This window comes from Xiphias gladius, chromosome 11 (assembly GCF_016859285.1).
Source record: "Xiphias gladius isolate SHS-SW01 ecotype Sanya breed wild chromosome 11, ASM1685928v1, whole genome shotgun sequence".
NCBI lineage: Eukaryota > Metazoa > Chordata > Actinopteri > Istiophoriformes > Xiphiidae > Xiphias > Xiphias gladius.
The window spans coordinates 2,679,925-2,701,583 of record NC_053410.1 but is presented as its reverse complement, the minus strand read 5'-3'; the positions used below and the strand labels follow the sequence as shown (position 1 = coordinate 2,701,583).

Sequence of the window (21,659 nt, the reverse complement as noted above, 5' to 3'; positions counted from 1 at the left end):
GAACCGGTTTCTTCGTCACATCGCGGAGAGCGGAGCGCGTTCGGAGTTTGGACTGTCGCTCGGACAGGACGTCGGTCGGGCCTGTGGGGAATGAGAAAGGGGGGCACTTTTATAGACAAGACGGTTCACACGTTCATCCAAAAGATACTGGGCAGGTTAGTGGATCATAAATGGACAAGAACCCTTGGTCGCCTCCCTAAGGGCAAAGAAGCGCATTTGTCAAAATGTCGGACTACTCCTTTAAAAGCAAAAAGGAGTGGGACATTTTAAGACGTGTTTTCAGCGGAATGCCCCTTTAAAGCATAAGCGCGCAGGCTACTTGGCGGACTGACTCCAGAAATCAGCCAAATGACTCCTCGTTATCATTTGGTGACTGAGATTGTACCGGGCCTCCAGTCGCGTTCCCTTTACAGATCGCACACCTGTTTCCCGTTCAGGGACAAACAGGTACGAGCACCGGACCCACCGGGGGGGAGGGGGCGGGACCGTTTAGGGGGGCGGCTCCCGGCGGCGTTTCCAGCCAATGAGCTCTCCGGGACTGGGACAGCGGCTGTCAGGGTGCCCGCTGATCCGCAGGTCAAAGACCGAGCAGCTTTGGGAGTTTTCAGATCAGCAAGTGGGGAAAAGTTTGGAAAAGCAGACCTGCGGACGGCTTCTGTCAGCGGCAGCAGCAGAAGCAGAAGCAGCCTCAGCGGCGGCGGCGGCAAGAGCAGGAGCAGGAGCGGGAGCAGGACCAGGACCAGGACCAGGACCAGCAGCGGGAGCAGGAGCAGCGGCGGCGGTTCAGCGCCCAGCGTCCAGCCTGTGTGGAGTTTTTCTGCGGGTGAGAGGCTGTACAATCCTCGGCAGTGTTCTGAGACTGTACGGCCCCGATCCCCGCCAGCCCGGACGGGAACACCACGACCAGCCCCGCTTTTGTGGACTAACTCACAGTTCACAGGTTTCGGGACATGATCTGTCAGCGGGCTCCTTCTGACCCGCGCCCTTCCATGTAATCCTCACTTCTTAAACGACACACACACCGGTTGTTTTTTTTTTAAACTTCTTTTGACTCTAAAGTTGGACTTAACTTCGACCGTCGGGGAATTACAACGTCGATCGCGCCCGAGAGAAACCATGACGGCCGATAAGGAGAAGAAGAGGTAAGACTCTCCGTTTGTGCCTGTCTCCGGCTCCGAGTCCCCGTTGGTTTGAGTTCATTAATCCGCGGCTTGGAAGTGACCGGGGCCTCTGTTTGTTTAGTGTGGAAACCGCTTGACGGTCGGCGACGCGGACACACGGACCCGGTGCCGCGGCGCCGCATGTGACTTGGCCCGGACCGCCGCTCTGATAGCGGTGGTCCGGAATCACGGCGGCGGCCGCTGGCTTTGCTATGGGTTTTATAAGACAGCTGTGCGTGCGTGTGTGTGTGTGTGTGTGTGTGTGTGTTTAATTCATTCATGTCGCCGTGCTTGTGATTAGACTCGTGTCAGGTAAGTGGTTAATATGGTTTAGTAGGTGGTTCACGCTACAGCTTTTCACGGGGTTTAAGTTCATTCAAATTTTGGATTTTGTATCTATTTTTATATATAATATAATATAATATAATATATATATTTTTTAATTGTATTTATTATCTTATTTTAAATTTCATGTACCCTTCAAGGCCCGCAGAACCAGTTTCTTATCACTGAAAACCTAATGAAAAAAATCCAGTCAAACGTGCTCCCAGGTAAACTTGATATACTAAAGTCCTCACAGGTGGAGGATTTCAGAAACCACCGCTGATCGCAAATTAAAGCCCCTCCCCGCTGATATTTTCCCATCCTCGGGGCCCCCGTGAACAAATCACATTACCTCCCGCAGCTCGTACAGGTACATTTGCTAAGTGGGGAAAAGTACAACTCTTAACTGATCTTCTTTTTTTTTTTGTGTGTGGAAGCTGTGGCTTCTCAACGTGAAGCTTGAATTTCCTGAAGAAGCTTCCGGAGCCACAGAAAGACGCGTTGTCATCCGCGGAGAGGATGCTGAGGGGGGACATCAAAAGCAGAAAGAAGCCTTGTCGATGATCGCAATAATGTCAATAAGCACGAAAAACATCGATGAGATTGAAAATAAAGATGTTCCCAGTGGGGTTTTGAGCAGGTCAGAACAAGAAGAGGGCACTTTCAGGACAGAATCCACGCCGTTGACCTCTAACCTCCCATCAGGGGAAGTCAGGTGTCTACGGGGGACAGTCGCCCGTCAGTCATTGCAAAAGGTGTCAGGCTTCCTGCTCAGGAAACTTCTAGTGCTTCAGGTATCTTGCTTGTGGTAGCTGCACTACTCTGCTTTCTCTGCTTCTTTTCGCCACTTGGAGTTCTCCCAGATCTAGAAAAAATATTGCTGCTACATATTTGGCGGCTTAACGGGCAACACTCATGCAGCCGTGACATTTTTTTTTCTTTTTTTTTCTGCTTAGACACACACTAGATAGTCGTGCCTTGTAACCTGCCTGTCAAATATTAAATTAAATACAGCAGCGTTCACCTGGCAGTTAAAAAAAAAAAAAAGAAGAAAATCCCAGGCGTTACAAGGCCCTGATATGAAACACACTTCACACCTAAGCTGCTTAATGAATTAGCCCTACATCTGATTTAGATTTAGATTTAGATTTGACGTGGGTGTCTTTTTCCCCTTCACTTCTCCATTCTGACATCGCAACAAGTGTTCAGCACCGGTGATGAGGTCACGGGCCTAATCTTGCCTAATAATGCCTTACTGGTTGGAGTTTTTCCCAGTTTGTGTCCCCATAGCAGCTACTTAATCGCACCTGTCAAAGAGGGAGGCTTAACGTCTTACCCGGAGAAAATCCTTCATTTAAATGTCTGTGTCTTTCCAGTCAGATGACGGAAAGATGTTTAGTGTGAAACGGGAAAAAGACCCTGTGAACACAACAACCGGGGCATTTAATTAAGAGATTCAGAGAAATTACCACTAAGAGGAGAGAAAAATAATCTTTACTTTTTACTTTCACACCACTAGGAGGAGAAGATTGATCTCAGTCAGCAGGGATGATTTCTGCCTGACGCCCTCTTGTCTGTCCCGTCCACCCTCCCTTCTCCCAGCTCCCGTCTAACAAACGCTATCAGATCAGGCCTAAGCATGAACAGAGCAGGTATTAAGACGGACGACAGACGCACCGGGCTGTCTGTCATCGGGGATGAAAGCAAGGGGGACAGAAAATGACATTAAGAGGCAGAAAGTGAGATGAGTCCAGGAGCATTTCCTCCAGCTCATCGGTGCCTCGGTGATTCCGCCCGAGAGCTATCGGCCATTTTAGGGAAGGAGACCTGCAAGTGTGTCTCTGTCAGGCTGCGGATGAAAAGCGCCTCTGTGTGTGTGTGTGTGTGTGTGTGTGTGTGTGCACGCGAGCGTGAGGGTTCACTAGTTTTTGTCTGCTCGTTGATGTGGTGTGTGTTTTTGCCCTGTCAGTGTGTTTATATTACCCAGTGGCACATTGTCACCGCTGCTGCCTGGAAGTCATAATTGCGCTGATAAGTTGTATGATTTATGACGGCTGCCTGGCAAACGCACACTGTGTTTATTTAAAATGCATTGTTTCAGTTTTATTAATATAATAACATAACTCATGATGATATGAGAGGATGAACTTGCTGGAATGTCTTTATGCGAGCGTCCACTTACTGTCATGCTGTTGGAGAAAAAGGAAATTTACAACTTTCCTTTATTTTCAGTTTTTTCGTTTTAGCCGTCATTCCAGTCAACCCCCCCCCCAAAAAAAATAAAAAGAATAAAAAATAAAAACAACTTTAAAAAAAAAAAATCATCTGCTCATTCATACCAATGGAATGAGCCACTGTGGCATTTCTTCTGCTTAATCTAAATAAGAAGACCTTTGAGTGCATTATGGCTCTCGACAGGCCAAAACGAGTAAATCATCATCTATTTATAGTAGGCCGCAGCTAACAATCTGCACCAATATATTCAATTAATCATGTGGCTGATATCATGTCAGAAAATGGCTAAAAAATGCCAGTTACAATGAACTAAAACCCAAGTCAACACTTTTTCTTTTTTTTTTTTTTTAAACTGCATGTTTTGGTCGACCAACAGTCGAGTAAAATTTAAAAATCACAGTTTGCTTTTATCAAATTCTATGAAATCCAGCAAATCCTCACATTCGAGATGCTGGTGCTGGAAAAGTGTTGGTATTTTTGATTTAAAAAAAAAAAAAAAAAGATGTCGTAATTAATGAAATGGCGATTAATTGATTATCATGAAATTTTCACCCCGTAATTTGAAAATCGACTGACGACCAGTTCAGCTGTAGTTTGTTGTTTGAGCAATGGTTAGACTTGTGTGAACGTGCCTTAAAACATCGATTGACCAGAGCTATGTTGTTTTTTGTTGTTTTCGATTTAGTGATTATTGTTTGTTCCATAACAATGGGAGAAATTAGTGAAAACACCCATCACGACCTTCTAGAGCACAAGACGACTTCTTCAAGTTACTTGCTTTGTCCGAGCAACAGAGTGAAATTCAAAGATGTTCGATTCACAATTATAGAAGACTTAGGAAAACCAGCAATCCGCCACATTTGAGGAGCTGGCCCCAGTGAGCTCTCGGCATTTTGGCTTCAAAAATGACCTCAACGATTGATTGATTGTCAGTGTTGACAACTAATAGCTTAGTCAACACCTTCACCAACCAACCCAACCAGCAGGGATTTAAAAACGCCAGCACTACCCCACCGACCACTTGTGACATGGAGGACACAACTGACAAATCCTTTTTCAGTAAACATGATCCCAGAACCTCCAAAGCCAAAGAAGGACCTATAACATTCAGGGTTGAGGTTATAAAGGTGCGAGGCTGTTTACTTCAACACCAGTGTTTTTCTTAAACAAGTTGCCAAAATGTAAACATTTTCTGTTCAATGCTAATCTTTGCCAGGCCTTAAGAATGTGGTTTTAGTTGCCAGTACAGTAACCACACCTCGAGGATACCTTCCAAGAGCTTGTTATAGCACTCCTGAATCTCAAGATGTCCTCCGGGGCTCTCTGTTGACGTTTTAAAGCTCGACACAATGAACAGGTGACAATTAACAAACACGTGTATTCTATACAAATATTGGCAGTAATTATATGTTGATGTGACCGCACCGGCCGATACAGGGGGCAGCCGGACGAGTTATCAGACCGGTTTTACGTCTTATAAAACAAAGAGTAGCGACACACCTGAAACATTAAAAAATAATCGTCAGTTGAATGGTAAAGACTTCCACCTACGACTACCACACGTATGGCTGTTTTAAAGCTAAATGCAATGGCTGTTTTACTGGAAAGCTATTTCTTAATGTTTTGTTACAGGCTTTGTGGGGCTAGGAGGTCTGATCTGTCAGACAATAAATCCCAGAACGAAGCCGTAATAAATCCGTAATATCACAGGTGAAAGCCAGTGAGTGCGGGCTGGCGTTCGGTTTCTGATCAGTCCAACCCCGGTAAACAAACCCGGGTTCCAGTGTTTGTCGTGGTCTTCCACGGCTAAATAGCTTTATTATTGCATCCGGGCCGACTGATACCAGAAATAAGTTGAGGGCTTGTGAGGAACCCCACTCATTTCTCTCAACATGTGATTCCACTGGAAACAATGTTCAAAGGTCAGAGTCCAGGGCAGCTGCCAGGCAGATATTATGACTGTGGAGAGATTGATCCATTTGGGTGTATTTCCTGTCTTCAGACCTCTCACCAGTATCATAGCTGAACTAAAATAGCTTTACATTCTCATCTTTTCCAATTAAGCTTTATGTAGATAAGGATACGTGTCTAAAAGCAGCTGAATCTTCCACTGTCGTCATTTTGCTTTTGTTAAAACTTTGTTAAAAAAGATGATGACCTTGTATGTGACACATCCAACTTTAGTCCCGCTGTAATGAGTTACGACACCTTCATCAACATTGTTCCTGTTGTTTCACTTTCATCATCTTCATCTCAACAAGAGTCAAGAGCCTTAAGTGCTTCTTTTTGTTTAAGATAAGGTTTAGTGAAATATATTTCTTTTCCTGTTGTAACAAAAAGCAAAAAAAATCTCAACTCAAGGTCCACTGACTAGCACTTTCCAGAGCTTTCAGCTGCATCTATGGTCCTCCTCAGCTGAGGGAGTTTGCTCTGATGTCATCACACCTGAGGCGAGTCTGTCCGCTGTAGCACATATCGATTTAAGGTAATTTAAGCCTGCTAAGTTCCAAGTCTGGCACCTCGCTGAATGATGTCTGTGGGTGACAGAGGGGAAAGTTGTGGGGCTTCAAACAGAACTCCTCACAGTGATTTCCCAGTTTTCTTTACGTGTCCAAAAAAATCAAACTTTTTTTGTAAGGTCTTCGTACAAAAACTTCGTCGGCTCGCTGCCGAGAGTTTTGGCCCGCTGATCTGAATGTAGCTGCTTGTTTTTGTGTGTTTGTTTTGTGCAAAAAATGTTGGGGAGATGAGTTTAAAGCATCGGTTTTTCTAATCGCATTGGTTTCGCCCCTCATTCCTTTGTTCGCTGCAGTCGTTGCATCTTTGTGTCCCGATCGGTTGCGCTAACTCACGGGAGGACAGGACAGGACAGGACAGGGGAGGGAGAGGGAGGAGAACAAGTTTCCGAAAAGCAAGACAGAGAGAACAGAATGGGAGGATAGAGAGTCGTTAAACAAGACGGAGAGATAAGCAGATGGACGTAGAGGTGATTTAGATCGACCAGGAATGAGTAAAGTGCCGAAGAAGCGGCCCTGGCACCGCGTCGGACCGCGCAGGCCCGTCCACTCAGCGGTTCACATCATCGCAGCACTCTGCAGCCAGCCGAGGCCTGGCTGGCACAGCGCCGTCATGCCTCTTTTGTGTGCCAAACCCTGCCAGCCCGGCCCCCCGGCACTACCCAAACATCACGCCACTTATAGCGGCCGTTCAACCTGCCCTCTGAAAGGCAGAGGAATGCAAGGAGAGACGGAGGGAGTGAAGCCCGAATGCCTAAAAAGTGCAGCGACGAGCGGCTTGGCTGCCCCTCGCAGAGTTATTTGTTGTTTTCAGAGACGGGAGGAAAGAAAAGTTGGAATCTTCAGCAGCCAGTCATGCAACAATGTTCACACTAGATCAACTGTTAGAAATGCCGTGCCTCCTCTCCGGTTTTCTCTTAGAAATCCGTTTCTTTAGAGGTTGTCACATGATGGGTTTCCACCAGAAACACATTTTCCAGGATCCTGACAAACCTGGGTTCGATAACTTAGAAGAAGCAACTCGTCACTGCCCGTGATGATTCCTAGACCTGAACTGAACTTTGTGATAGACAGCAAGTATAGCCAGAACTTAGTAGCCTGCTTTCTCTAAAAAAGACAGAGAACTGCGATTCAGCCTTAAAAATGTGAATCCATCCACGATCTGATTGAGTTGCTTCTTTTCTGGTTCATTTTCAGCTCAGATCAAACGGCGGCTTTGTACCCGAACCGGCACCGAAAGCCACGTCAGTCTGCTTGTTGTTTTTTTTAACGAGTCTCTGTGGTTAAGAATCTGCGTTTGCGCTTAGAGTTTCTATTGTTTCGTGTTTGGGGTTTAAAGCTCTTGTTCAGAGTTTTACTGAGAGGAAGATGAGGACAGACGCAGAGGGAGACGATAGAGAGATTAAAGGGTGAGGAATGAGCAAAAGACGGACTGGAGAGAGAGAGAGACGGGCTTTGGGTTATTAAGTAGAGAAGTGATAGAGACATAGATACAGTATGTTTCCCAGCTGTGTGACTCTTGTGGTTTATTGTGATTAGTTCTCTGAGGAGGAGCAGCAGGGGCCGTCAGAAGGGTAAAAGAGCGACTTAAAGTTTAAACTGAACCTGCTGCTACTTGTGAAATGTGGACATGTGTGTGTGTGTGTGTGTGTGTGTGTGTGTGTGTGTATATATATAATCTCTCTCTCTCTCTCTCGCTCTCTCTGAACGAGTTTTCATGCCAACAGTTATTTAACACACCACTGCTCAGAGCGGAGAGTAGGGGGAATAATAAAGAAATCAAAGGCTAATATAGTGTTTGGTTTTTTTTTGTGTGCAATTCGTACATTCAGCAATAGGAGGCGGAAGATTGTTACTGGTCTTTTTTTTCTTTTTTTCTTTTTTTTCCTCTCAGAACTCTGTACTGTGTTGCATGAGAATAGCTAGTTATTGGATAAGGTTTATTGTCATTATACCAGAATGTCTTTAAAAGGACCAGAAGTGCTGCTTCCAAAATGTGGCGTGTCCTGCTGCAAGAGGGTGCTGATTACCACTTTTTGTTGTCCATGGCTTACTTGCTTAATTGCTTGCTTATTTATTTGCAGTCAGCAAACATCCTCTGGCAACATTTACTTTCTAAAATATAAGAAAATTGAACCAAACGCAAGGGAGCTCCTGACTACCTGCCAAAGAAAGTTTAAGAACCGGTTCATGCAAGAAGTACATTTAAAATCTGATGTTTCCCACAATTTCATTTTGTATTTTTTTTAAAATATTTTTTCCCCCGATATAATCCCGAGTTTGCTAATGATCAAAAATAAACAGATACATATCTGATTTGTATTTTTAGTTTTTTGTTCAGTTTTTTTTTTTTTTTTTTTTTTTAATGACCCCAATAAAAGAAATATTCAGACGCTTGGGAAACTACTGTTGTTTTTGGCTTTCTAATCCAGCAGTTAAATGAGAGAGACAGTTTACATAATATCATTACATGTAAATATTAAGCTTTATCCAAAGTGCATTTGCAGGCTTACAGGCATTCTGCAGTAACAACGGTACAAGGGTCAGTTCTACGCGGCCTTGACAACACATGGAGGAAATCATTCTCAAAAATCGTGACGTAGCAACAGAGGTTTGTGGTCACGACATCTCTTAAACGTATCGCCCGCCATTTTCAAAGAAATGGAACTGTGTGTCCTGCTATTGGACAAACTTGGGGTAAAGCTGGGGCCCTGTGGAGTTCGCAGGCCCCTGATTAACTGTACATAAAGTCCAGCCGGCCTTTCTTTCCCCTCGGGCCCCTGCACAGTGAGCGGAGGCAGCAGGGGAGGAGAGGAGGTGGTCTGGGAAACCTCTCTGCATCTTTCCATTGTTATTTTTATCTCATTCATTCTCAGCCGCCCACTCCTCCTCCTTTCTTCAATCATGTGCTTTCCGTCTTTGTTTTTTTCTTCTCTGTCTTTTTGTTCGTATCACATTCTCTCATATTTATCCCAGATTTCCAGCTGTGCTGTTTGCCTCATCTCCCTGCTCACTTTGTTGTTGTTGCCCCCCACACACACACACACACACACGGTCTTGGCCTACCCCGTTCCTCCGTGTTTGAGGTCATTTGACGAGGCCTATATGTTCCCCTCTCCCCCCTCCTTCAGAACTCTGTCTCCTTGCCATTTCCTATTTCCCGTCCGACAGCTCCCATTCTTCCTCTTCCTCTGCTACCAAAATGGCAGGGCTCCATGATCCGCTGTGTGTCACCTGGCTCGGCTCCAGATCCCTCCAAACTCCCTTTCTTTCACCTTCAGGTTGAAAACATTGACTTAGCCCCTCGAAGTCATTAAAAAATGGTCGCTACCTTTTTTTTTTTTTTTTTTTTTCCTTACGTTAAAGGTGCTGTGGATGTTTCGTGTAAACAAACAAAAGTCATAGTCACATTCGCTGTCTCCCAACGAAATGCGCCGGACGTCCCCTTGAGGCCCAACCAGAGACTGTCCTCCCTAGACGGACGACGGCACCAGCCGTTTCAGCTCGTGCTATGGCCTGAACCGTGTGTGTTAATTACTGTAAGCAACGACACAGCTCCCCTAACCTTTACAAAGTGGGTCTTTGGGTTTAACCCAGACCTTGAGGTGTCTCTACACCTGACCGAACCTTTACTGGGGCGTTGTCGCATCATAAAACAGATTTTATTTTTGCAACAGTGGCTTTGGGGAAGAGACAAATGATGTCATCCTGCTGATCGGGGCGTCGGATCAGAAAACGCTCCTGCCTGAGCCTTTCTGGAGGGCACGAATAATCAATCTGTTTTACTTTTAAAAGTTCTTAGATTTGGATTTTACTGTAACCTCTTTTTTTTTTTTTTTTTTCACGTACACGACATAGTTCAGGACTTGCAGTTTCAACCACTTTCACTCTTGGTCAAGCAAAGCCTGAAGTCTTGAAAGGAAGTCAGAAGAGATCACTGTCTCCCTCTCTGTTTGTCGCACCTGTGTGCTAAGAGCTTTCTCCTCCTGCCTTACTTTCAACCATTTTAGTCCATTCCTCTCTCCAAAGTGAATTTGTTGCCTCTAACAAGAAGTGAAAACAGACCAGAGCCGAGAGGAGCTGAAAGCCAGATACCCTTCAGAGGACGTAACACTGTATGACGGCTCTGTTTTCTACCTTCAGATGAGCCGTTTGCTGCCCGAACATGTTATAAACACCTTTGGAAAATGCCCAAAGACACAGTGGCTAATCCATTAGACCATTCAACCTCAATGTGAACTGCTTAAGTTATTTATTTTTTTCAAAATCTTTTTTAAATTTGACACATTTTTACATCAGTCACTGTAGTTTACCTCCAGTGAGAGAGAGAGAGAAATATTTTTTAGCTTTTCACCTCAGACATGAACATCATTCATTCAGAGCTCAACTTTCTTGTGTGTGTGTGTGTGTGTGTGTGTGTGTGTGTGTGTGTGTGTGTGTGTGTGTGTGTGTGTGTGTGTGTGTGAAAGCTGTAATGTCCTTGAATTGCATCGGTTTAGTTTAGTGGAGACAGTCATTAATGCTGTGGCACACTGCAAGGCTGTGGGTTGTAGGAAGATAACAGCAAGATAATGTCATAAATGAAAAAAACCCCACAGGCTGCGTTGCGAAGTGAAAACTACACTGTAAACTGGTAGAGTGTAGGATAAGCTCCAGTGAGAGCGGTGACAAAGTGAAAAACCGTACGAGTCTTGCATTCCTTTCTCTTTAAGTCTCTAATCCTTTTTCTACAGATTACACTTGGTCATTCCTGTTTTCAGTTTGCATTTCAGGACACGGAAGCTGATGAAAGGCTGCTTTTTTTTTTTTTTTTTTCTCCCCTCTCCTCTCTCACCTCAGTCATCACGTCTCTATAGCTTCATCCTAAAACACAAGTGTTAAAAGAAAATATGCCGGTAAGCGTGTAGAAAGTGGACGTCCCTCTGTTTCTTTTACATGCTGAAGTGTCACGCAGGTACAACGGCCTGCAACAAAAACCAAAACGTCAAGAATTGCCAAAGAGGCGGATTAATTTCTGAATGACTCAGGCTTTTTTTTTTTCTTGACTCTCTTGTTCAGTGCTTCAAGGCTCTGACGTCATTTTTCTAGAGAATTTTCATAGGTGAACCAAAAGCCAAAGTTTCCCACAGACACCACTCATCAGAGCTGACGCTGAAAAACATCAACCCACCGGTGCTTTCGGTGGCTGCCCCTGAAAATCCGCCGTGTCATGTTCTTTCAGCTCTTCGCAACTTTGCTCTGCATGTGAAATTGAGGCGGACACTTGACTCAGCTCTTGAACATGGTTTACGGTTCTTAAGAGTCATAAAAAAACCCTTAGACAGCTCGGATCTTTTTGGAATTTAATTTTTATTTTTTTTTTAAATGCCATATTTCAGTGCGTCAGAAAGGGTGGAGGCAGAAATCTCAGAACCTACGGGTAAAGAAGGAAATGTTTGTTTTTTGTAGTAAGTCTTCCCACAGTTTGTCTCACTGCCCATGTAAATCTCGGCCATGTGGCTTGTTTGGTTCTGATGGTCCCCCCCCCCACCGTCCCCTTGGTGGCTCTCTCAATCAGGCAGTCTATCCCGACCATCAGCATGGCGTGGGCGGGTTTGTTTGTTTGTGCCAGAATGTGTGTGTGTGTTTGTGTGTGTGTGTGTGTGTGTACCTCTCTTTCATGGACTATCAGAATCATCAGCAATCTCCTGCATCGTTCTTCCCCTGATTGAGCTGAAGTCGGGGCCCCTGTCTGGGATAGCTGTTTGTTCGGCTGTGTGTGTGTGTGTGTGCGTGCGTGCGTGCGTGCGCGTGTGTGTGTGTGTGTTTGGCTGTGTTTCCAGAACTCTATGTTCCTCAGGATCACAGATTAGCCAGTGCTGTATTGTTGCTCTGTGTTTGTGTTCGGCCAGGCGCCACAACTACAGGAAGACCCACTGTAAGCAAGGAAAGGTGTGTGTATGTCGGCTTCGTGGTGTGTGTGTGTTCATTTAGGGTGTGGGCAGACTGTTTTCTGACCCTAAAACCATCTTTATAGTGGAAAGCAGCATCTTTTTTTCAGAATGAAAACGAAATAAAAATACACAAACATGAATATAATATGACTGAAGGAGCAGTCCAACATTTTGAACGTACACAGAAAACAGTGTTTGTCCTAATTAATAACTTGGTATTAGATGAAGTGTTCAAGACTTCTTTAATGAAAGTCTTAATTCTTTTATGAGCCTCATATAAACTTTTTTGTGCGGAGGGAGGACTGTTGATTTTTGTCCTCCGTCGCTTCCATTTAAATCCCAGAACGTGAGGAATTATTGCAGCAAACAGAAACTGTCTCATCGTTCAGTTGGGCGGCTGAGTGTTGTTCCAAGGCGGACTAGAAAAACTGTGAACCCAACCCTTGATTCCACTTGTTCCCAGAGTACTTGCCCATTTTTCATGGGTGAAAAATATAAAAAGTAAAAGTAGGAAAGCTTGGAGTTGTTGGAAGGATAAACCCCCCCCCCCCAAAAAAAAGACCTCTCTCTGAGACAAAAGTGATAGTAATCTTCAAACAAGCGGACTGTTCCTTAAGTTCAGGTTAAGGTGCGGTCAAATGCTCAGGCTTCAGTCAACATCAATGAAATCTGCGAATCTGTCCTCGGTTAGAGTGATGGAAGCGACAAGAAGCTGATTGGAACGTTTATAGTTACTCAGGAAAAGAGCAAATGATCCATGGAGAGCTCTGATGAATTTACAGTACCTGCGCTCTGGCCCACACACACACACACACACACACACACACACACACACACACACACACACACACACACACACACACGCAAACACGGCCTGACACCTGCTCTGGTTACAGGATCTGTTTCCTATAAGCACCTCTTGGCTTGTTATCACAACAATCACATGGACACCAGGAGTTAATTTCAGGGCCTGTTATGTGGGGGGTGTGGGGTGTGTGTGTGTGTGTGTGTGTGTGTGTGTGTGTGTGTGTGTGTGTCTTTTGTGTGTATGCAGGCTGCATGAGCGAACCTGACAATTCATTCCAAACGGTTTGCGTGCATGACGGGAAAAGTGCGAGTGTGAAGAGGAGAAGCTGGTGTCGGATCGGTCTCCTCCGATTTGATACCTGCACTCTTTTAAGTTTCAGGTGTCAACATGCTGACTTTACAAACGGGGAAAATAGTAATTGTGTAATAAGTTCAGTGTTAATGTAGAAATAAAATAATATAGAAAGTAAGGCTCGGTAACCTTTAAATATCTGTGCTAAATGATTCCAGTTAATACTCGGTTTTAATACCCTGGTTTAGGTATTACCAACCTGGTTTAACCCATTTTTTGATATAACAAAACGGTTAATCTGCTCAGTGCACGAGTGAAATTTACAAGTGAAATAAAGTCTGAGTTAAGAAGGTTTCCCGAGTCAGATCCAGTGATATCAGTTCAAAAGGTAGGTAACAATCCTTAAACAGCAAACCTTAGAATGCGACCAAGCGTTTGGTGCTAAATCGAAATACTTGACAGTTTTTCAGTTCTTTATAGAAACAGTGTGGTTGGTACTTTTAAAGTGTTCCTGGTGAAAAGATCTCAAATGAGAAACGGCTCATTTATGACCAGGTCTGATAAAACGTGGAACAGGAACGCAAAACCACATGACTTGGTTTTTCAGCGTATGCAAAAATGGCTAAACAAATGCAGATAGAAATGTTTTTCAGGGGTCTAGAGTTGTGGGGAACTCTTATATTTAATGCTGACGTCATCATTTCCACTGTCAGATTATAGTATTTTTTTTTGTTTTTTTTGTCTGTGCCAATCATCCCTACTTCTCTTATTCTGGATAATTAATGTGACACCAAACTTTTTTTACTCCCATTTATTCTAGAAATAAATAAAAAGACAAGAGTTTTTGTTTTTTTAATTGTTTAATATTTTCTCCCCAACAACTATAATTATAATCCTTCACAGTAAACAAGTAGGCCTAGTTCTGTCTGTCACTGCTCCTGTTTAATCATTTTACTCTGCAAGAGTTGAGACTGCCTCCGTTCGTACGCCAGCACGTGCACGGCTTATGTTAAGTCAGCTACCAAAACTTCAGGAATCGACGGCAGCGATCTGTTCGAGCCCGTTTGCTTCAATGGTACATTTCAAGCTCGGTTCGGTTTAGTAAAACGTTTAAGTTGCGTGACTTCAAGAATAAAAGCCAGACACTGACAGAAGTAAATCCACTGTTATTTTAAACAGCTCTGCTTTCACATTTGTTGTTTTGCATGTTCACCTTCAAGGTCAAATACACACCGATCGGCCGCAACATTAAAACCAGACACCGGTTTTAATGTTTCGGCCGATCGGTGTATGAATGTACATAAGGCTAATTTTCTTACATTACTGCATGAGCACTGATGCGGCCTCAGATAATCCTGAACAACACGCACTGTATCTCCCCACGTTTGCATGCAGACATGAACAGATGAAGCATTGTGCAGCACAGACAGAGATCGCTGCGGGGGGAAACAGTATTAATAGTCTCATTACCGCCAGCAGAGAGGGGAACAGATGCAATATGTCCGAGAGCAGCAGCTCTGTCCTCCCTTTATTGTTTTTGTTTGTTTCGTTAAGATTCGGACTGACCGTTTGTGTTTGCATGTGAGTAAACGTGTGCATGCCTTGTCCTGCGTAACCCCGGGCTCCACTTGGCAGGCCCTCACTGACAAGTTAATCACAGAGGGAGAAAGAGAAGTGATTGAAAAAGCTGGAGGGTGCGTGGAGAAAGAAAAATGAACAGGTGTCGAGGGCGCGGAGGACAGTTGCTGTCACGCCCCCGTCACTCTAGAAGCGAAAAGGAAGACTCGGTGTACTTGGCCCGGGAGATCATTCGAGCGCTCAAGGTGGAAAAATAACATCTGGCTCTGCTGCATTGTTCAGATCTTACGCAGCCTGTTGGTTGGGGAGATATCGATGGCTGCATAACCAGTTATTAGACTTCAGCAAGAGGTATAATTAAAACCACTAAATGGTAATAAATATTCTACAATTTGAGAATGCGTTAAACTGTGATTACATGAAGGGAAAGATTTATTACTAATACCAGTTCGTCGTCTTTTCAAGTGATTTCTGTACATGACTGAGTCCCGAAGACCGTGTTTTCTTATTACGAGTGGGGGGGGGCCAATATTACAACCTGATTTCTATATAAATAAACTTGCTTCGAGATTTGTACCCATTAACGTGCACTAAAATATAGAAAACTTCATTTTAGGAGACACATGAACCGGAGTTGAAATTACAAAGACTCGACAGATCGAGAGAGACGTGTCTCACTCACTACGCTGCTACCTCAGTAACTTTTAATTACTGACTAACTACTTTGCCATTCTTTTGATCAGTGCTAAGCTACTGTCAGTGGGAATCTAATCTTCATGTAGATATTTCAAATCAAAAGTCTGCTGGAAAAGAAGGACGGTGCCGTTTGATCGCCTGGAATTTCACGGCGACAAACGCTCGACATGGAGGAAGTTGAGGGTCAAATAAAGGCTCCTGTCCGCATCTGCAGTTGAGCTTAACAAAAAACCAAAAAGCACCATTTGAGAATTTACTAGGTAGTACTAGTAATTACCAGTTAATCTGGTGATTATTTGCTTGATTAATTATTTTTATTCCTATAAATTGACACATTCAGTTTGCTCGTTTTGTCCAATCAGCAGCCATGAACCCAAATATACGCAGCATCCTATCGTATGAGACAAAGAAAAGAAGCAAGTCATCACATTTGAAGAGCTGAGACAAGTAAATGTTTGGAATTTTGCTTGAAAACAAACTCAAAACTATTGATTGATTATCGAAATGGTTCAATCGATGAATTGACAAATGACCTCAGCTCTAATTTTAGGAAATCAAACAACGTCGCCGAGTGAGCAGAAAAATGAAATGAATAATTAAAACAGTGAGAAAAAGACTCGGGAGAGCAGGTGTTTTGGTAAATTACACAGTTGACAGAAACGCGAACTGTTGAGATGCCTGTGCGGCGGAGACAGGGCAGCCGGGATGTCTACTCGGTGGCTTCACGAAACCCGATTGGGTTTTTTTTTTTTCATGACAAATTCCACAACTACAGAGGGCGTCGTGGAGTCGCATGCCGACAGCGACCGGCACCTAATCGATCAGCGCCTCCCTGCCGGCTGGTGCCGAGGGTTTGCTCTCTTTCGGCTCGAGCCGTGAACACGGAAACATTGCCGCGGAACTACTCCGCTCTCAGCGGCATCTCCGGCCGCTCAAGCCCGGGTTAGTTCTGCTGTCACCGTGTGTGTGTGTGTGTGTGTGTGTGTGTGTGTGTGTGTGTGTGTGTGTGTGTGTGTGTGTGTGTGTGTGTGTGTGTGTGTGTGTGTGTGTGTGTGTGTGTGTGTGTGTGTGTGTGTGTGTGTGTGTGTGTGTGTGTGTGTGTGTGTGTGTGTGTGTGTGTGTGTGTGTGTGTGTGTGTGTGTGTGTGTGTGTGTGTGTGTGTGTGTGTGTGTGTGTGTGTGTGTGTGTGTGTGTGTGTGTGTGTGTGTGTGTGTGTGTGTGTGTGTGTGTGTGTGTGTGTGTGTGTGTGTGTGTGTGTGTGTGTGTGTGTGTGTGTGTGTGTGTGTGTGTGTGTGTGTGTGTGTGTGTGTGTGTGTGTGTGTGTGTGTGTGTGTGTGTGTGTGTGTGTGTGTGTGTGTGTGTGTGTGTGTGTGTGTGTGTGTGTGTGTGTGTGTGTGTGTGTGTGTGTGTGTGTGTGTGTGTGTGTGTGTGTGTGTGTGTGTGTGTGTGTGTGTGTGTGTGTGTGTGTGTGTGTGTGTGTGTGTGTGTGTGTGTGTGTGTGTGTGTGTGTGTGTGTGTGTGTGTGTGTGTGTGTGTGTGTGTGTGTGTGTGTGTGTGTGTGTGTGTGTGTGTGTGTGTGTGTGTGTGTGTGTGTGTGTGTGTGTGTGTGTGTGTGTGTGTGTGTGTGTGTGTGTGTGTGTGTGTGTGTGTGTGTGTGTGTGTGTGTGTGTGTGTGTGTGTGTGTGTGTGTGTGTGTGTGTGTGTGTGTGTGTGTGTGTGTGTGTGTGTGTGTGTGTGTGTGTGTGTGTGTGTGTGTGTGTGTGTGTGTGTGTGTGTGTGTGTGTGTGTGTGTGTGTGTGTGTGTGTGTGTGTGTGTGTGTGTGTGTGTGTGTGTGTGTGTGTGTGTGTGTGTGTGTGTGTGTGTGTGTGTGTGTGTGTGTGTGTGTGTGTGTGTGTGTGTGTGTGTGTGTGTGTGTGTGTGTGTGTGTGTGTGTGTGTGTGTGTGTGTGTGTGTGTGTGTGTGTGTGTGTGTGTGTGTGTGTGTGTGTGTGTGTGTGTGTGTGTGTGTGTGTGTGTGTGTGTGTGTGTGTGTGTGTGTGTGTGTGTGTGTGTGTGTGTGTGTGTGTGTGTGTGTGTGTGTGTGTGTGTGTGTGTGTGTGTGTGTGTGTGTGTGTGTGTGTGTGTGTGTGTGTGTGTGTGTGTGTGTGTGTGTGTGTGTGTGTGTGTGTGTGTGTGTGTGTGTGTGTGTGTGTGTGTGTGTGTGTGTGTGTGTGTGTGTGTGTGTGTGTGTGTGTGTGTGTGTGTGTGTGTGTGTGTGTGTGTGTGTGTGTGTGTGTGTGTGTGTGTGTGTGTGTGTGTGTGTGTGTGTGTGTGTGTGTGTGTGTGTGTGTGTGTGTGTGTGTGTGTGTGTGTGTGTGTGTGTGTGTGTGTGTGTGTGTGTGTGTGTGTGTGTGTGTGTGTGTGTGTGTGTGTGTGTGTGTGTGTGTGTGTTTGTGTGTGTGGGATGATGAAAATAGCCGACAACCCGCATCGCCCCGGCCGAGGTTGCTACTCTCGCAGTCTAAAAAGCAGAGTCGAGATGTGCCAATGAATCCGAGCAGAACAAAGAATGTTATCTCCGCTTTCACATCATCCTCTGTCCGGAACAGAAATCAGAGCCGTGATTCGTGAGGTGTTTTTGTTTCGGCAGCTTCCACTTTGACTTTTTGACACCTTTTATCAAAACACGAATCAAACACGTCAGAGGTCAGGGAGTGTGCTTTTTTTAGAATAAAATTTCAGACAACTTGTCGTCTTTCCGTGAGTGAAGCGTCTTTACTCGCTCGAGGTCATCTCACAGTTCAGATTTTCTATATATATATAATTTTTTTTTTTTTTTTTTGCAGGGAGACAGAAGTTTCAATGACATTTTTAAAATGAATTTTAGTTAAATAGCTTTTTAAAATAAATCCAAAATAGGTACAAAACTGAGTGAGGAGAACCACAAAATATTCTGTATGACACAAGCCTAACAAAAATTTTCCCTGGGGGGGGCGGCGGCCTGAGGAGTGACGCAGCACAAATTAGCACATTTTAACAGTTACTCATTCACCTGGGGGGAAATTTTACAAGGCCACGCACACACTGAGGATCCACTCAAATTAAATGTCTCTTAGTATCTGTCTGCGATCACGTCGCCAACTGAAACGGGTCACGTTTTTAAGGGATTAGTCAAACATCTCGGGGAATCTGAGTGATTATGTTCACACCGGGAGCAAGCGGTGCCACGTAGCGGCAGAAGACGTGGTTGTAGTAAAGTACAGTGGCCGGGAAAAATGCAGGCTGCAAAAATGGACAGTGGCGCATGCGGATGTGTCAACTCGCAGCCTTCAGTGCGGGTCCAGTGCGACACTGGACTTTTTGAGGCCGATGCTGATATCGTTATTTAAAAGTCTGACGTTATTCCCCGTTCCTTCAACCATCAGACCCTTTTTCTTTCTTTGGTGATCTTTTGTTTTCCCTGAGTAACCTTTGACAGGCTGGTAGTTCACCATCTCAACCAGATTGACTTCATATCGATATCAAAATTCACCTCTTCTCTCATTTTCAGAATATAGCAACTTTTTTTCTTAAAAGATTTAGATTTTATGCTGTAAATATATTGACATTTTCTCGTCAAAGTACAGCCTTTTTCCTCTTATTGGTATGAGGTTGGTAAATAAGATTTAGAAGCTAATGATTTCTTACTGATGCCCTTTATTCATGATCAGTAAAGAGTAAAAAACAGTTTTCCATCATCTCACAAGTGCTGCAGTGACCTGTTCACTGAACACCCAAAGGTGAAATACTTGCATAGTGAGCTGATCAAAAAGTGCCTTGTGCCAGTGATAACAACAAGATGATTGACTTTACTCCGCCCTTGGCAGAAAAATGAAGAAAGGCTTTAAAAATATACTTAAAAAAGAAAATAAATCCGACCTTCAAAAGCCTTTCAGGTGTTTTTCGGGATGTTTGAAAAGTGTCCAACTTTTATTGGGATGAGCTGAGTGACTGACTGGAGCAGTAATTGGCTGAACTCAGATAGTTACTGTATTTTCCACATGGCTTGGTTGCATGAACTCAGTCCCCTCGGCAGCCAGACTGTTGTGTCTTGTCAAACGTGTTCCCGCAACGGGCAGCAACTACCAAAGGTGGATGCCGGAGCAAAGTTTATGCAGCGCCGTTCCATCAGACTTCACAAAGTGCGTCACGACGAGGCAAATCGGACACATAGCGAAATAGAGGGCGAGTCTAAACAGGTACCGTGGGTCACGGGCAGCTTTTGAGAAGGCATCCACAGATCCGAGGTCTAATAGGGGAGAGCTCCAGGACTGGGTTTGACCGTGGTGCGGCACCCGCGAGCCCCGATCGGATCGCCTCGGTGACCTTTGGGTGGCGCAGGGCTGTGGCGGGTCAGAGATCGTAGGCGGGTGACTGTACGGAGCTCTGAGGGTCTTCAGCGGAGGTTTAAGGGGATTCGCTGTGAGGGAATTAAGAAATGGTGTTACACGAGACCTTCAGAAGCAGAAGCGTTTCGTTTAACTCCTGATCGAACTACGGGGGAAGGGCTCCAGCTAATGATTATTTTCATTATCAAGTGGTCTATATTATTCCGTTAATTTAATTGTGTCGTAAGGTATTTCATAAAGTGTCAAAAAAAGTTGTGAAAAAGTCCCGTCACAGGTTCCCTGGAGCCCACGGTTGTCAAATGGTTGACTCTGTCTGATCAGCAGGTCAAAGCAGAAATATTCCGTTTACAAAGCTGGAGATATCGAAAGTTCGGCCAACTTCTGCTCCTTCCTTGATAAATAACTCACAGGATTACTCAGTACTCTCAAAGTTACTGTTTAGAGCTGAAACGACTAGTTGAGTAATGGATCAGCTGATCCACAGAAAAATAATCCGCAAGGGTTTTTAAAAGTCGATTTAATCGCTTCGGTCATTTTTCAAGCGAAAAGCGTGGAAGAAAAAAATCCACACGTTCTCCGGTTCCAGCTCCTCGAATAAGTTTATTTGCCGCTTTTCTCAGTCATATATCACTGTAAACTTAACATCTCTGGGTTGTGGCCTTTTCTTTGAACAAAAGCAGACAGTTGAAAACACTGCATCTGGCTCTGGCTCGAATTTGTGATGGGTTTTTCACACGTTTATTTAAAAAACTTTTTCAAAAATCAGCAGATTAACTGATAATGAAATTATTATTACTTGCAGCCCTGCTGTTTTTAACTGATTCTCCGTTGCTTGACTAATCATTTCACAATTTACTCAGCAGGACGAAACGATTATGGGAATGATCTCCTGCAGCAGAGGCTGAGATGCAGTAGGCTTCACTCTTACCTGAATTACTCAAGGTTCTTTTGAGAGGGTTAGTCCCAAAGGAGAAAAGGGAGAATCGTAAAGCAGCAGCACCTCAACACTGTAATTAGGTGCAGTGCTTGAGTAAGTGCACTTAGTTACCTCTGACCTCTGGTGCGTGCGTGCGTGTGTGTGCGTACATGTGAATATGACTGAGGGGTCAGCGAGTACATCAGAGGGCTCAGTGCCCTAGTGAAGCGCTGTGACTCCCATTGTTTCGTATCCTGAAAAAGTCTGCAGGGACCTGAGGCAACAATGGCCCCAGACAATCAAAGAGTGGCACTGTATACACACACACACACACACACGCACGCATTGGGGAGATAGTTGACGTTAGCTGCTCCAGTTGACTTGACCGAGTGGAGGGAGGCGGCCGGTGGATGCCTGCTCTGCCATCTGCTGGCTCCTCAGTAATGAGGGATAGGGTGACTGTCAGTCAGGGTTAATGAGTTTAGGCCTGAGAGACACAAGCAGGGAGACACACTGATGGGACGTACACTTGATAAGATGAGATAATGGCGCTTCTGTGCTCTGCCTTTCCTGTTAATTGTACGCTATCTTCGTCTTAATGTGTGTTTGCATGTTTGATTGTGCCGTTTTAATCTCCGTGTTTCTGTGGGGTCTAGATCGCGGCCGAGGGGGAAACTGTCATTTTAAACTTTTGAATCATTAAAACCACTAACACTGACGTTGATTTTCACCTATTGACTCTATTTATTTATTCATTTTTTTATTTTTCTGTTGCGGCGTGGTTTGGTTTCGCCATCAGAGCATCTTGTAAACAGGCTTTTCTCAGCACGCAAGC

At 44.6% G+C, this 21,659-nt stretch overlaps 1 protein-coding gene across 1 annotated transcript in view; it reads left to right on the top strand.

Moving 5' to 3' along the window:
- Positions 1-569: 569 nt before the first annotated feature.
- Positions 570-21,659, top strand: part of LOC120796601 (endothelial PAS domain-containing protein 1-like) — a 60,836-nt gene continuing 39,746 nt past the window's right edge. The window contains exon 1 of the mRNA XM_040139612.1: positions 570-1,142. Within this exon, the coding sequence (XP_039995546.1) occupies positions 1,117-1,142 (26 nt within the window). The 5' untranslated portion in view covers positions 570-1,116. The remainder of the gene's footprint in view (positions 1,143-21,659) is intronic.